Source organism: Leptodactylus fuscus, chromosome 2, assembly GCF_031893055.1.
Source record: "Leptodactylus fuscus isolate aLepFus1 chromosome 2, aLepFus1.hap2, whole genome shotgun sequence".
Lineage (NCBI taxonomy): Eukaryota > Metazoa > Chordata > Amphibia > Anura > Leptodactylidae > Leptodactylus > Leptodactylus fuscus.
Genome location: NC_134266.1, coordinates 77,177,475 through 77,194,891, shown reverse-complemented (window position 1 = coordinate 77,194,891; position 17,417 = coordinate 77,177,475). Strand labels below are relative to the sequence as shown.

The 17,417-nt window shown below is 41.1% G+C and overlaps 1 protein-coding gene across 1 annotated transcript; it reads right to left on the bottom strand.

The window, feature by feature from the left end:
• Window positions 1-4,781: 4,781 nt before the first annotated feature.
• On the bottom strand, window positions 4,782-6,090 carry TSHB (thyroid stimulating hormone subunit beta). Its single transcript, XM_075262669.1, has 2 exons — window positions 5,929-6,090; window positions 4,782-5,042 (listed from the first exon to the last, which is right to left on the bottom strand). The coding sequence occupies exons 1-2, from the start codon at window positions 6,088-6,090 to the stop codon at window positions 4,782-4,784; spliced, it is 423 nt and encodes a 140-aa protein (XP_075118770.1).
• Window positions 6,091-17,417: the final 11,327 nt, after the last annotated feature.

The following is a 17,417-nucleotide window of genomic DNA, read 5'->3' as shown; positions in this document are numbered from 1 at the left end:
CCTGACTAATAAGAGCCTAGAGTTGTCAGAAACTCTTCAGCTGGCTTAGATGTCGGTGCTAGGCCGTGATTTTAGAAAATTGAATGTTTTCAATGTAAACGCACCTGGACAGAAAAATAAAAATCGGTTTAGCGTGAAAGGTATGTGGGCGCTTCATAGTGCTTTTTAAAATTGATGGCTCTGTTGGAAAACCCCTTTAATAAATAATGTATAATGATCCTACTGCTGGTCTAATTGTTTGCAAATTTGAGTCCTAAGTAAATCAGCTTTTTCTGATCCATCTAATTCAGGTAGAGAGTTCTATGTAGCAGACAGCTGGTACACATCTTCGTACTACGTAGTATATACTGTGAATCCATGACATCCTTTCAAGCGTAAGTGAACATAAAGTGTTTAAATTTGTAACTATGTGGAGCCTTGGGAAGATGCTTCTGGTGCAGAGTATGTCTGGATCAGTGAAACATTTCTAAAAAAAAAAAAAAAAAATCCTAACTCCAACCGCAAATAATTCTTACATATTTTTCTTGGGCTCTGTGCATATAACTGTGTGCTTTGTATGTGTGGAAGATGCGTTTTTCACAATTACCACACTCATTTGTCTTTATGGCCCCATACACATGCCCATGTAGTATCGTGAGCCTAAGGACAGATCCTCTACCTGGTGTATTTTTTTTTATTTTTGCGGCCCAGGCTGGGGACGTAGAGGTACAGACCATGTGTCTTCTGTGTAGTTTTATCATGGACCAGGCACATGGACAAGTTTGACAGCATGTAGCCTTAAGAAAATAAGAAATGTTGTGTTTGCATTATATCAGACTCCTTTCATTAGAGTGCTGCAGACTGGGTTGTATCAGTTGTTTCTAAACTTAACACTGTTTCAATTTGTATGGTTGTGTTTTTGTATGTAGAAGACCTGTCTTACAAAAACTGGCGGCATACACATAGTTATAAATGCAAACCAAAAGTATTTATGTATATATCCTTTCATGTGTTTTTTTTGCTTTGCGTGGGTATTTTGTAAATCCTGGGATTACTGCAGTTTGTATCACTGAAGATATGGTTGGCGCTGTTCACATCTTCATTGCTGTATCTGTTCTGGTTTTCTGAGAGGACCAAAACAACTGACACACGGATTGCTAAAGGGAGGACACCACAATGCCCAATGGACCCCATTGACTGTAGTGGGATCTGTCAGGGTGTCCGTTCTTTTAAATTGAAATTTTAGATGCGCACTCTAGACAGTCACAAAACAGACTTCAATGCAGATGTGAACATAACCTTACAGTTTCTTTAAAATGACTGGCAAGATCCAGTGAACATTCGTTTTGGAAAACGATCGGTTATTTTGTATTGTAAGGCAAATGTCATCTTACTGATATGTGATTTACAATAAAGTCGCATTTTGATGATAAAACTTTGTGGATGTTTTTATGTTCAAAGCACATTTTAGTGGCTAGTGGTGACTAGGAGGAACGCCAAACTAGACCGTGCTGAAAACAAACCGTACTGGTTGACTGAGATGTGAGACCTTTTGAAAGTTGGGCATCTGAAGTATGGTTTCTCCTTGGAGAGGAGAGTCATATAGGTCATCCAAGCTAGCATAGTCTTATAAAACTGGGTGTACATCCCATTTGGCTTGGGGACTACCAGTTTGTTAGTAGAAGACTTGGCAGATACTATCAGATTATGGTCTGACTTGAACGTTATTTCTCTGTGTGACTCTTGAGTTCCATGCAGCGTTATACAGTGTGCTGACGTACCATGCTTTGTCTAGAGCCTGATCTAAGAAGCAATGATTTGATGAATACCTCTTTGTATACAGCATTCATTGTGGTAGTGGTATTCTATACACTCTGAAGTCCATCAGGAGGATGGAAAAGGATGAGCGCTGAAGTCTGTTTGTTACCTTGCCTCCACTAATTATACCCTGGCGTCGGAAGAGCCCACAGAGTAAAAGACGACCAGTTCTGGTTCAGACTGTTTGCATCAGAACTTCAGCACAGTGTACACCGGTATTAGTGAAGCATGTCTCCACATCGCGAAAGCATGTGAAAATGATCAGACGTCTCCACATAATGTGTATCGTAGTGCAGTATGTCTCCACATTCTCCACATCTTCCAGAAGAACCAGTGAAATCTGCCTAGTGATGACCTTTGACCCTGAACTACACATCAGCTGAGGTAAGTGAAAAAAGGCGGGAAATTTGAATTGCAGTGCACAGCTTACACTATCTTTACTTCCCTGAGTGAACCTGAGGAGAAAAAGTATATTTTATTAATTTACCACACATTTTGGGGTACCATGCCGCCATGTGTCCCCCAAGCAAGCCTGCTTTGGGGGTCCCTTGTCATTCTCCACATCGCGAAAGTGCAGAGTAGGTATACATACCAGGCTTAGGGAGCGTTCACACTACCGTCAGTGTCCGACAGGTAGTGTCCGCTCAAAAAGCTGTCACGGACATTAGGAGCGGACACTAGCTGTGTCCGTGACACCTGTCATTCACTTGAATGGGCATCGGGTGCGTTCTTTTGCACTCCGTGCCCTTCCTTCCCTGTCCGCATGTAAAGATGTCCGACTTCTCAAGCAGACAGAAAAACCTACATGTCGGGTTTTTCTGTCCGCTTGAGAAGTCGGACATCTTCACTTGCGGACAGTTGGACTTAGCTCACAGAATTTGTAAATATTTGGATCCAACGTCGACTGCAGATCTGGCTATTGAATTTGCCAAACAAAATCGATTACTTCTGTCGGATCAACGGCTTAATCAACAGCAGTAACAACAACAACAACATTGTCTGCTGGGAACCCAAGGCTGCACTTGCGTGGTCTCTGCAGCAAAAAATGCCTATGGAAATCGAGGAAAAGCATATTATGGTTTTCAGTGCTCCAAGTGTCGGAAATTTCGAGCAGCAAAAAATGTGATCTTTTTTTAAGTAAAAATGCGTTTTTCGAATGTGGAGACATGCTACACTAGAGCAAAAACGTGTGGAGACATGCTACACTAATACCGTGTACACCAGCACCATACACTGTGTAGCGTCCTTGCCTTGTTACTGCAGCTGACTGCAGGGCCTGACTGGAAGCACATTGGCGTACTCTGTAGTGGTTGAGCCTGGTTAGCGGTAAAATCCATGAAAACCCTTTAAGAATTAACAACTCCATTATTTGGAAATAATGCAACATTTATTTTGTGTTTATGAAATGTGTGGCTGCCTTCTGCTCTATGCAAGCAGTTGTGTTTTGTTTTTGTTTTGTGTTTTTTTTACACACCCTGCTCACTACAGTTTCTTACTGTGGCAAAACCCATAGAAATTTGGTACATGTGAGGTATCTCTGAATGCTTTCTCGGCACCCAGAGTGACTTTTTTTCCTTCTATGCGTAAAAATAAAAAAACAAACAAACAAATCATTAGTTTTAAGAAAGAAGCAAAGAACATCTCTGAAAAGATTTGCTTTAGAATATTGTTATAATAGAGATAGTAGAGAGACCAGACATTTAATGTATTTTAAGTATTCCCAAATTAACTATTCACCTTGAAGAGGATCTACCAGGTCTTCTGACATGTCTATTATACTTTAGCAGACATGTCAGGACAGCTGATGGGTCTTCTTTAGAGATGAGCGAGTACTGTTCGGATCAGCCGATACGAACAGCACGCTCCATAGAAATGAATGGATGCACCTGGTACTTCCGCTTTGACGGCGGCCGGCCGCTTAACCCCCCCGCGTGCCGGCTACGTCCATTCATTTCTATGCGAGCGTGCTGTTCGGATCGGCTGATCCGAACAGTACTCGCTCATCTCTAGTCTTCTTTAAAGGTGCCCATACACATCAAGAAAGTTTGGAAAATAATGTATGTTGCTTTAGGCTATATTCACATGGCCATCTTTAAAAAAAAAAAAAAAAAATGGAAGAAGCAGGTTTTTTTTTTGTTTTTACTTTTTTTTCCAAAGTTTTGCATCCATGTGGCAAGTTTTCAGGAATTATTCATGGGGTTGAATTTGTGAGTTCCAGAAATATGACGCATCCTTTTTTTTTTTTTTTTTTTTATTTACAGACTTTCAAAGGTCTGTTAAGAAAGCCATGTGAATATAACCCTACTTTTCATTTGTAAATAAGGTCTTGCCCCAAAAAAGAGGCAGTTTCTGACTGCAAGACAAGCACAGATAAAGCATAAAAACCATGGGTCCGATTTCATACGCCAGTCTTAAGAAAGTCTCCAACAGGCGTAAGGCACAGCTGATTTATGAAGAGGCTCTGGCTTCTAGTTGCCCATATGCCACAGTAAAGGCTTGCACCGTATAGGAACTAGGTTAGATTTCCATTACAACTCACACCACAAAATTGTCATCAGTTATAATAAATATGTTGGCCCAAGCTGTGTCTATCCACACTTGGCTCGCTTTCATGGAAAGTGGTGAGCGAGCCATAGAATGGGGAATGTTGCCTCTTTGGCACAAGAAGGGGCCTCATGCCAAAGATGCGACACACTTTCACTCTTCTACAACAAATAACTGGCGTAGAGGGGTGGATGAATTCTTCCTCATGTGTTTCATCTATAGGTGTTGCATGCCGGAAAACCACACCTCGAAGCCTTAGCACAGCAGTTTTTGTGGCGCAGTTCATAAATGTACAGTATACACTGTTACGTGTACAGGCACCCTAACTTGCAAACTAGTTGACTAATACAAATATATAAGTATACATCCCGTAATCTAATCAAATGAAGACGCTGTGAATACCATAAAAGGCACATAAGATCATGAAATGATTGATTCTATTACTGCGGGAATTTGTAGAGAAGATATTTTGGATCTCTTGGTTTAGTACAATAATTGGAATCGATTCTGTCTTGTACACAGTCAATATACTCAGCGTTACATTTGTCACATTTGCAGCTCAGAGCTACAGGGTAAGTGTACAACGGGTTTACATGGACAGGACAGCCAGGAACAGAGACAGTCTTGTGGATATATTCATGGTAGGTGCAAACATTCTGATTTGATATGGTCTTTAGTTGTCTTCCGTTCACATTTGGATCCTGTAGAAAATAATAAGAATCTTAACTACAAAGAAAGTTACTTTTACCAAATACTTTTTAAAATATGTGTACCTCAAATCATCCATTGCTAATAGGAAGTTTCGTTGGGAGGGAGCACCCAGCATGATTTATATTTTGTAATGTTATTAGAGAGGACCCTTCATGTCCTTGAGCACATGCTGTTTTGTATACTGCTAGAAATCGGCTTTCCCATTACGTGCCCCTGGTGAAGAGCTATTGATGCCGTTACCGTAGCTCTTCAGTGTCAGATGGGCATTTCTGACTGTGAGGAATGCCCCTCCTGAGAGTAGTGTCCATAGCGCTGCACTGTCAGACGGGGCATTCTTTAGAGCTTGGTTCTTGTGGTTTTTTTTTTTTTCAAAAACAATTTTATTAACATTTAAATGGGTTTTCTAGGTTTATGATACTGATATCCTGTCATTAGCACTTCTGAACCCCCCCCCCCCCCAGTAATCATCTATGGATGAGTACTGTCAAGAGGGGTGGGAGGCGTTCTTCACTGCTCTCATAGTACAGCACAATAGACGCTACTGTGAGGAAGGGTCTTCCTGACTGAGTGTCAGAAACACCCTTCAGACAGTGAAGAGCTACTGTACCGGCACCAATGGCTCTTCACTGGGGCACAGAACGGGAAGGCCGACAGCACACTGTTGGCTTTCTAGCGGTGTATTAAACCGCATGTGCCCCAGATGGTGAAAGGTCCTCTTTAAACCTGCCCCTTGGGAAAATTCTTCATATACCCTACATAGCCCAAAGCTAAACTGATCTCAGACTGAATTGTTCTATGTATAAAAATATTAAGGTTATATTAGGTATTAATCTCAATAAGAATTAGCCATATATAAATATGACAATAAACCCATACCATTGTCTTGCAGTATCCAGAGCATATGGTGGTGTTGATGGCAATACAGTAAGCACATTCCTCCTTCTCCACATACATGATATATTCCGTCAGCATGCACAGAGAGAAAGCGTGTCCAAAAGCAACGCACAAGAGAAGTGATACCATGAAAATGGTTGCCATCCTATAAAATAAACATGTTTATATATTAGCAAATATAGAAATAAATAGGGTATATTCACATGGTGGAATTTTTCCTAGCTACAAAATTTTTCTGCCTCCCATTCACTTCAATGGGAATTATTAAGTGGACTCCACCTGAAGGGACTGTTCACATGTAGGAATTTGATGCTGAATCAGTGGCAGATTCCACCCAGAGACTCCGTTCCCATGGAGTAATGCGCCGCTCATTTAGACTCGTAAACACGTGTCAGAGCTAGGCGCTTCAAAACAGATCCCATTGACTTCAATGGGTGCCGGCTTACGTGCGCTACACATTGAAATCAATGGGTTATAAAGCCTCCCATTGATTTCAATGTGTAGTGCGCGTAAGCCGGCACCCATTGAAGTCAATGGGATCTATTTTGAAGCGCCTCGCTCTGATATGTGTTTACGAGTCTAAATGAGCAGCGCGTTACTCCGTGGGAACGGAGCCAGAGTCTGCTTTCCGCTGCTTTCAATGAGAAGCAGGTATCTCAGCTAGACACTAAAAAAATAGTCTTTCTTGATCCACAAATGCTGTGGCTATTCAGCCACGGAGTCTAGAGTTCGAGACTCATCTGGCCCGTTCATCTGGGCCCAATCATCAGTAGGAAGCCCCATCTGAATGCCAATGCCCTGCATCAGCATCCCGCCATGGGTGGCCCCTGAACAGAAAACTGCAGCAGAAAATTAAGAGGAATATCTCATTTTCTGTCATGTGCAGTGATATAACTAGAGTTTTGTGGTCCCTGGGGCAAACTTTTGTATAAGGCCTCCTACCCCCTCCATACAGCATATTCTTGATAGTGACATTATAGAGTACTGCAGCAATATCTCAGATACTTGAAACAGATACAACCCTATAGTACACACAACTGCAGTTATCAAGAATGCGGTAAATGAGCAGCGCAGAGCCTGTCGTGTCCACAATACTGGGAGCTGAGTGCTGTGGGAAACAGCTGAGAGATGTAAGAGATCAGTGCGGATCCAACACCCGGGGTCCCTGCTGATCAGCTGCTTGATGGTACTGCGATGCTTTTGTGAGCGCCGTGACTCCTTCACTATTTAGTTTCAAAGGTATTTATTAAATTACAGTACCATAAGAACCATAGAAAATAACATCTCAAACAAGGCAAGTGGTAAATTAACAAAAAGTAGGCATTTAATAACAAAGACAATGTCAAACATCAAATGGTAGCATACAAATAAAAGAAGGAAAAGGATAAAGCAAGGGAAAAGTAAAGGCAAAAAAAAACCTGACTCGAGGAAGAAAAAGGAGGAAAGTAGCGCTACAAAGGGCAAGGGCAGCCAAAGTGCCAACTCAATCCAGCCACAGGACTAAAGCTAGAGACAAAATGGAAGGCCTGGGATGTGAGACCTGCAAACCCAGGGTGCCCAAACCTTATCAAAGATTAGGTGGATGTCTGAAATAATGGAGTTAATCTTGTCGTAAAATGGTATCAACTGCTCGCACAACCTCAGCCACTGAGAGAAATCATTTTCTCCAGTTGGAGGTGATGTAAATATGGATGGCTACTAAAATATATTGGAGTAGCTTATATTGTGCATATTTTAAATTAGAAAGTTTGAGGTTAAGGAGAAATATGGAGCCTTGAAATGGGAAGGACTGTCCAAAAAGCTGTTGCGTAATCCTATGGATGGCTAAGCAGTAGCGTCGGGCATGAGGGCAGGACGGTGCTAAATGGACGGCTTATTGGAAAAAAGCAATTCTTCATTTTTACGTCCCAATGCTAATAGAATCTGTGACACAGTTGTAGAGTAAAAATACTCACTATACCCTTTGATAAATTTTATGAGGGGTGTAGTTTCTAAAATGGGGTCATTTTGAGGGGAGTTTCCATTGAATTGGTACTCTAGGGGCTCTGCAAATGTGACATGCCACCTGAAAACTATACTGTATAAGCCAAATAGTGCTCTTCCCGTTCCATGCACTGCCATGTACTCAAACAGAAGATTACAACCACGTATGGGATATTGCTGTGTTCAGGAGAAATTGTGTAACAAACTTTGGAGAACTTTCTCTCCTTGCTAATTTCCATGAAATGTTTAAAGGGTTAACAAGCTTCCCAAATACGGTTTTGAATTATTTGGTGGGTGCAGTTTTGAAAATGGGGTTATTTATGGGGAGTTTCTAATATATAGGCCTTTATAATCCCTTCAGAACTGAAGTGGTCCCAAAAAAATTAGTTTGGGAAATATTCTTGTAAATCTGGAAAATTGCTGTTACACTTCTAACGTCCAAAATAAATAAAATAGATATAAAAAGAGTATTCCAATATAAAGCTAAGATATAGAAGATAATAGGTATTGCCGTATATACTCAAGTATAAGCCAAATTTTTCAGCACAGTTTTTGTGCTGAAAAAGCCCCCCTCGACTTACCGTATTTTTCGGACTATAAGACGCACTTTTTTTCCTCCCAATATGGGAGGAAAATGTGTGTGCGTCTTATAGTCCGAATGCAGCGTGTGCAGCGTCTGTGTCCTGTCTATGAGAATCAAAAGGAGAGCAGCACGGTGCCTGCCTGCTCTGCCCCTCCTTCCCTGTCTGTGTCGCGTGTTTGCAGGAGCGAGATATGAGAGGCAGGGAAGTAGGGGCGGGCCAGACAGGTGAAGGAAGCATGGTTTCAAGCTTGCCGAGAAAACCACGCCTCCTTCTCCCGTCTGGCCCGCCCCTCCTTCACTGCCTCTCAGATCTGGCTCCTGCAAACACGCGACACAGACAGGGAAGGAGGGGCGGGCCAAACGGGAGGAGGAGGCGTGGTTTTCTCGGCAAGCTTGAAACCACGCCTCCTTCACCCGTCTGGCCCGCCCCTACTTCCCTGCCAGTGTGGCTTCATTGCAGGAGTAAGATCTGAGAGGCAGTGAAGGAGGGACGAGCCAGACGGGTGAAAGAGGCGTGTTTTCAAGTTTGCTTAGAAAACCACACCTCCTTCACCCGTCTGGCCCGCCCCTTTTTCTCTTCTTGCATAGCTTCACTGCAGGGTGTCTCTTTCCATCCATGGATGAGATTAGATAGAGAGACAGACAGATAGATTAGATAGATAGATATGTTCAAATCACCCCCATATCCCTAGAATACATATAAAACAAAAACATTACTGTGAAACACATACACATTTGGTATCCCTGTGTCCGAAAGCCCCCGGTTCTATTTACATTGGTGAAATATTATATTATTAGGTTATTAAATATTTCACCAATTTTTTTTCCTTAGAATTTTTTTTTTCCCTATTTTCCTCCTCTAAAACCTTAGTGCGTCTTATAGTCCGAAAAATACGGTATACTCAAGTCAGCAAAAGAAAATTTATATATATATATATATATATATATATATATATATATATATATATATATTTAGGAGGGGGGTCTATGACCAGCCAAAATATCAATGTATAGAATCTCCCATAAAATAATGCAAGAAAAAAAAAGTTTTATAAAAAAATAAAAAGTTCTAAATCACTCCTTTCCCTAGAATACATACAAAAGTAGAAAATCACTGTGAAACACATACACATTAGGTATCCCTGTGTCTGAAAGTGCCCGGTCTACTGAATATAGGATCTGCAGTGCTCCTGTTCCGTCGGGAAGGGGTTAATAGGAGCACTGCAGATATCCTATATTCAGCCAGAATTGGCTGAATATAGGATATCTGAACTTGAATTCCAAGTGGAGGAAGACAAAACAGTCCTCAAGCTCAGGGAAGGGGCAGACAGACAACCAAAACACCCCCTCCCCTTCCCCAGCACCCAGAAACTATTGCACCCAAAAACTCCGACCATTTTAATTTTTGAAATTTTCCAGTAGCTGCTGCATTTCCTCCCCAGGCTTATACTCGAGTCAATACGTTTTCCCAGTTTTTTTGTGGTAAAATTAGGGGCCTCGGCTTATATTCGGGTCGGCTTATACTCGAGTATATACGGTAATGTATTTCAGTGGTATGACTGTCTGCTTGAAAAGCAGAGCATTTCAGATTTTAAAAATTGTGACTTTTCAAAATTTCAATCAAATTTCTGATTTTTTTAAATAAATAAATACAAAAATATTGATCAATGTTTACCACTAACATGAAGTATAATGTGTCACAAAAGAACAATCTTGAAATCATTTGTGCAAGTTAAATTGTCTTAAAGTTATTGTCATATAAAGTAACACGTCAATTTTGAAAAATGAGGCCTGGTCATGAAGATACTTTTAGGCTCTGTTTTGAGTTAATTGTCCAGTCCGTATGTCTGTAATTCTGTATTAGAGCAGCCTGGAATTCAGCAGTCTCAAGCTCAAGCAGCAGCTAAGCCCTCACTTCCATTGATTACTGTCATGATGGCGCTTACACAATATTGTAAGCGGCCATTTTCTCGTGGCCTGTGGGCATGCGCATTCTGCTCTGCCCGAGGTCTAGAAGCCTGAAACTTCACCGGAAGAAGAGGATGAAGAGGCCATTGCTGACAAAGATGGAAGCGGCGTTGGAGAGCGTTCTCTTGCAGCATTGGGCACGCCCCCAGTGCTGTTTGAGCGCTGGAGCCTGCCCCAAATGCTGCAAGAGAACTCATTTGCATACTGATAAGAACTGGAATTTTAGGCGTACCGTGGCGCGGAGAAGACAATGAAAGGTAGGAGAAAAATAGCCTTTCTTAAGGCTATTCTGACGTGTTACTCAGAAAAAACACCCAAAATAACGTTTGTATGATAGAATCCCTTTAAAACCAGGTAAATTACCACTAAAAAACACTTGGAGATTAGAGATGAGCGAACAGTGTTCTATCGAACTCATGTTCGATCGGATATTAGGCTGTTCGGCATGTTCGAATCGAATCGAACACCGCGTGGTAAAGTGCGCCATTACTCGATTCCCCTCCCACCTTCCCTGGCGCCTTTTTTGCTCCAATAACAGCGCAGGGTAGGTGGGACAGGAACTACGACACCGGTGACGTTGAAAAAAGTAGGCAAAACCCATTGGCTGCCGAAAACATGTGACCTCTAATTTAAAAGAACAGCGCCGCCCAGCTTCGCGTCATTCTGAGCTTGCAATTCACCGAGGACGGAGGTTTCCGTCCAGTTAGCTAGGGGTTAGATTCTGGGTAGGCAGGGACAGGCTAGGATAGGAAGGAGAAGACAACCAACAGCTCTTGTAAGAGCTAAATTCCAGGGAGAAGCTTGTCAGTGTAACGTGGCACTGACGGGCTCAATCGCCGCAACCCAGCTTTCCCAGGATCCTGAATGGAATACACTGTCAGTGTATTCCCGTATACCCGATATATACCCCCGATACCCGTTCCAACGGTGTGCCCCCCCACCTTCACCCCAGAAATACCCTGCAAGTCCCCTAGCAATAGGATTGGGGCTATATACACCCACTATTTTTGCTACTGCCATATAGTGCCATTGTCTCACTGGGAATTCAAAGAATATATTGGGCTTACATATAACTTCAATTCCAGGGAGAAGCTTGTCAGTGTAACGTGGCACTGACGGGCTCAATCGCCGCAACCCAGCTTTCCCAGGATCCTGAATGGAACACACTGACAGTGTATTCCCGTATACCCCATATATACACCCCAAATCCCCGTTCCAACGGTGTGCCCCCCCACCTTCACCTCAGAAATACCCTGCAAGTCCCCTAGCAATAGAATTGGGGCTATATACACCCACAATTTTTGCTACTGGTATATAGTGCCATTGTCTGACTGGGAATTCAAAGAATATATTGGGGTGACGTGCACCCACAATTTTTGCTACTGCTATACAGTGCCATTGTCTCACTGGGAATTCAAAGAATATATGGGGGTTATGTGCACCCACAATTTTTAATACTGGTATACAGTGCCATTGTCTGACTGGGAATTCAAAGAATATATGGGGGTTACGTGCACCCACAATTTTTAATACTGCTATACAGTGCCATTGTCTGACTGGGAATTCAAAGAATATATGGGGGTTACGTGCACCCACAATTTTTAATACTGCTATACAGTTCCTTTGTCTCACTGGGAATTCAAAGAATATATGGGGGTTATGTGCACCCACAATTTTTAATACTGGTATACAGTGCCATTGTCTGACTGGGAATTCAAAGAATATATGGGGGTTATGTGCACCCACAATTTTTACTACTGGTATACAGTGCCATTGTCTGACTGGGAATTCAAAGAATATATGGGGGTTATGTGCACCCACAATTTTTAATTCTGGTATATAGTGCCATTGTCTGACTGGGAATTCAAAGAATATATGGGGGTTACGTGCACCCACAATTTTTACTACTGGTATACAGTGCCATTGTCTCACTGGGAATTCAAAGAATATATGGGGGTTATGTGCACCCACAATTTTTACTACTGGTATACAGTGCCATTGTCTGACTGGGAATTCAAAGAATATATGGGGGTTATGTGCACCCACAATTTTTAATACTGGTATATAGTGCCATTGTCTGACTGGGAATTCAAAGAATATATGGGGGTTACGTGCACCCACAATTTTTACTACTGGTATACAGTGCCATTGTCTGACTGGGAATTCAAAGAATATATGGGGGTTACGTGCACCCACAATTTTTAATACTGCTATACAGTTCCATTGTCTCACTGGGAATTCAAAGAATATATGGGGGTTATGTGCACCCACAATTTTTAATACTGGTATACAGTGCCATTGTCTGACTGGGAATTCAAAGAATATATGGGGGTTACGTGCACCCACAATTTTTAATACTGCTATACAGTTCCATTGTCTCACTGGGAATTCAAAGAATATATGGGGGTTATGTGCACCCACAATTTTTAATACTGGTATATAGTGCCATTGTCTGACTGGGAATTCAAAGAATATATGGGGGTTACGTGCACCCACAATTTTTGCTACTGCTATACAGTTCCATTGTCTCACTGGGAATTCAAAGAATATATTGGGGTTATGTGCACCCACAATTTTTAATACTGGTATACAGTGCCATTGTCTGACTGGGAATTCAAAGAATATATGGGGGTTACGTGCACCCACAATTTTTAATACTGCTATACAGTTCCTTTGTCTCACTGGGAATTCAAAGAATATATGGGGGTTATGTGCACCCACAATTTTTAATACTGGTATACAGTGCCATTGTCTGACTGGGAATTCAAAGAATATATGGGGGTTACGTGCACCCACAATTTTTAATACTGCTATACAGTTCCTTTGTCTCACTGGGAATTCAAAGAATATATGGGGGTTATGTGCACCCACAATTTTTAATACTGGTATACAGTGCCATTGTCTGACTGGGAATTCAAAGAATATATGGGGGTTATGTGCACCCACAATTTTTAATACTGGTATACAGTGCCATTGTCTGACTGGGAATTCAAAGAATATATGGGGGTTATGTGCACCCACAATTTTTAATACTGGTATACAGTGCCATTGTCTGACTGGGAATTCAAAGAATATATTGGGGTTATGTGCACCCACAATTTTTACTACTGGTATATAGTGCCATTGTCTGACTGGGAATTCAAAGAATATATGGGGGTTATGTGCACCCACAATTTTTACTACTGGTATACAGTGCCATTGTCTGACTGGGAATTCAAAGAATATATTGGGGTTATGTGCACCCACAATTTTTACTACTGGTATATAGTGCCATTGTCTGACTGGGAATTCAAAGAATATATGGGGGTTATGTGCACCCACAATTTTTAATACTGGTATACAGTGCCATTGTCTGACTGGGAATTCAAAGAATATATTGGGGTTATGTGCACCCACAATTTTTACTACTGGTATATAGTGCCATTGTCTGACTGGGAATTCAAAGAATATATGGGGGTTATGTGCACCCACAATTTTTAATACTGGTATACAGTGCCATTGTCTCACTGGGAATTCAAAGAATATATGGGGGTTACATGCACCCACAATTTTTAATACTGCTATACAGTTCCTTTGTCTCACTGGGAATTCAAAGAATATATGGGGGTTATGTGCACCCACAATTTTTACTACTGGTATACAGTGCCATTGTCTGACTGGGAATTCAAAGAATATATTGGGGTTATGTGCACCCACAATTTTTACTACTGGTATATAGTGCCATTGTCTGACTGGGAATTCAAAGAATATATGGGGGTTATGTGCACCCACAATTTTTACTACTGGTATACAGTGCCATTGTCTGACTGGGAATTCAAAGAATATATGGGGGTTACGTGCACCCACAATTTTTAATACTGCTATACAGTTCCTTTGTCTCACTGGGAATTCAAAGAATATATGGGGGTTATGTGCACCCACAATTTTTAATACTGGTATACAGTGCCATTGTCTGACTGGGAATTCAAAGAATATATGGGGGTTATGTGCACCCACAATTTTTACTACTGGTATACAGTGCCATTGTCTGACTGGGAATTCAAAGAATATATGGGGGTTATGTGCACCCACAATTTTTAATACTGGTATACAGTGCCATTGTCTGACTGGGAATTCAAAGAATATATTGGGGTTATGTGCACCCACAATTTTTACTACTGGTATACAGTGCCATTGTCTGACTGGGAATTCAAAGAATATATGGGGGTTACGTGCACCCACAATTTTTAATACTGCTATACAGTTCCTTTGTCTCACTGGGAATTCAAAGAATATATGGGGGTTATGTGCACCCACAATTTTTACTACTGGTATACAGTGCCATTGTCTGACTGGGAATTCAAAGAATATATTGGGGTTATGTGCACCCACAATTTTTACTACTGGTATACAGTGCCATTGTCTGACTGGGAATTCAAAGAATATATGGGGGTTACGTGCACCCACAATTTTTAATACTGCTATACAGTTCCTTTGTCTCACTGGGAATTCAAAGAATATATGGGGGTTATGTGCACCCACAATTTTTAATACTGGTATACAGTGCCATTGTCTGACTGGGAATTCAAAGAATATATTGGGGTTATGTGCACCCACAATTTTTAATACTGGTATATAGTGCCATTGTCTGACTGGGAATTCAAAGAATATATGGGGGTTACGTGCACCCACAATTTTTGCTACTGCTATACAGTTCCATTGTCTCACTGGGAATTCAAAGAATATATGGGGGTTATGTGCACCCACAATTTTTAATACTGGTATACAGTGCCATTGTCTGACTGGGAATTCAAAGAATATATGGGGGTTACGTGCACCCACAATTTTTAATACTGCTATACAGTTCCTTTGTCTCACTGGGAATTCAAAGAATATATGGGGGTTATGTGCACCCACAATTTTTAATACTGGTATACAGTGCCATTGTCTGACTGGGAATTCAAAGAATATATGGGGGTTATGTGCACCCACAATTTTTAATACTGGTATACAGTGCCATTGTCTGACTGGGAATTCAAAGAATATATGGGGGTTATGTGCACCCACAATTTTTAATACTGGTATACAGTGCCATTGTCTGACTGGGAATTCAAAGAATATATTGGGGTTATGTGCACCCACAATTTTTACTACTGGTATATAGTGCCATTGTCTGACTGGGAATTCAAAGAATATATGGGGGTTATGTGCACCCACAATTTTTAATACTGGTATACAGTGCCATTGTCTGACTGGGAATTCAAAGAATATATTGGGGTTATGTGCACCCACAATTTTTAATACTGGTATACAGTGCCATTGTCTGACTGGGAATTCAAAGAATATATGGGGGTTACGTGCACCCACAATTTTTAATACTGCTATACAGTTCCTTTGTCTCACTGGGAATTCAAAGAATATATGGGGGTTATGTGCACCCACAATTTTTACTACTGGTATACAGTGCCATTGTCTGACTGGGAATTCAAAGAATATATTGGGGTTATGTGCACCCACAATTTTTACTACTGGTATATAGTGCCATTGTCTGACTGGGAATTCAAAGAATATATGGGGGTTATGTGCACCCACAATTTTTACTACTGGTATACAGTGCCATTGTCTGACTGGGAATTCAAAGAATATATGGGGGTTACGTGCACCCACAATTTTTAATACTGCTATACAGTTCCTTTGTCTCACTGGGAATTCAAAGAATATATGGGGGTTATGTGCACCCACAATTTTTACTACTGGTATACAGTGCCATTGTCTGACTGGGAATTCAAAGAATATATTGGGGTTATGTGCACCCACAATTTTTACTACTGGTATACAGTGCCATTGTCTGACTGGGAATTCAAAGAATATATGGGGGTTACGTGCACCCACAATTTTTAATACTGCTATACAGTTCCTTTGTCTCACTGGGAATTCAAAGAATATATGGGGGTTATGTGCACCCACAATTTTTAATACTGGTATACAGTGCCATTGTCTGACTGGGAATTCAAAGAATATATTGGGGTTATGTGCACCCACAATTTTTACTACTGGTATATAGTGCCATTGTCTGACTGGGAATTCAAAGAATATATGGGGGTTATGTGCACCCACAATTTTTAATACTGGTATACAGTGCCATTGTCTGACTGGGAATTCAAAGAATATATTGGGGTTATGTGCACCCACAATTTTTACTACTGGTATACAGTGCCATTGTCTGACTGGGAATTCAAAGAATATATGGGGGTTACGTGCACCCACAATTTTTAATACTGCTATACAGTTCCTTTGTCTCACTGGGAATTCAAAGAATATATGGGGGTTATGTGCACCCACAATTTTTACTACTGGTATACAGTGCCATTGTCTGACTGGGAATTCAAAGAATATATTGGGGTTATGTGCACCCACAATTTTTACTACTGGTATACAGTGCCATTGTCTGACTGGGAATTCAAAGAATATATGGGGGTTACGTGCACCCACAATTTTTAATACTGCTATACAGTTCCTTTGTCTCACTGGGAATTCAAAGAATATATGGGGGTTATGTGCACCCACAATTTTTAATACTGGTATACAGTGCCATTGTCTGACTGGGAATTCAAAGAATATATTGGGGTTATGTGCACCCACAATTTTTAATACTGGTATACAGTGCCATTGTCTGACTGGGAATTCAAAGAATATATTGGGGTTATGTGCACCCACAATTTTTAATACTGGTATATAGTGCCATTGTCTGACTGGGAATTCAAAGAATATATGGGGGTTACGTGCACCCACAATTTTTGCTACTGCTATACAGTTCCATTGTCTCACTGGGAATTCAAAGAATATATGGGGGTTATGTGCACCCACAATTTTTAATACTGGTATACAGTGCCATTGTCTGACTGGGAATTCAAAGAATATATGGGGGTTACGTGCACCCACAATTTTTAATACTGCT

What these genes read in the sequence shown, in the direction of transcription:
- TSHB (XM_075262669.1), bottom strand. Translation starts at nt 6,090, where the DNA reads ATGGCAACCATTTTCATGGTATCACTTCTCTTGTGCGTTGCTTTTGGA. An exon ending in CTGGATACTGCAAGACAATG is followed by an intron (nt 5,043 to 5,928) that starts GTATGGGTTTAT and finishes TATTTTCTACAG; the next exon opens with GATCCAAATGTGAACGGAAG.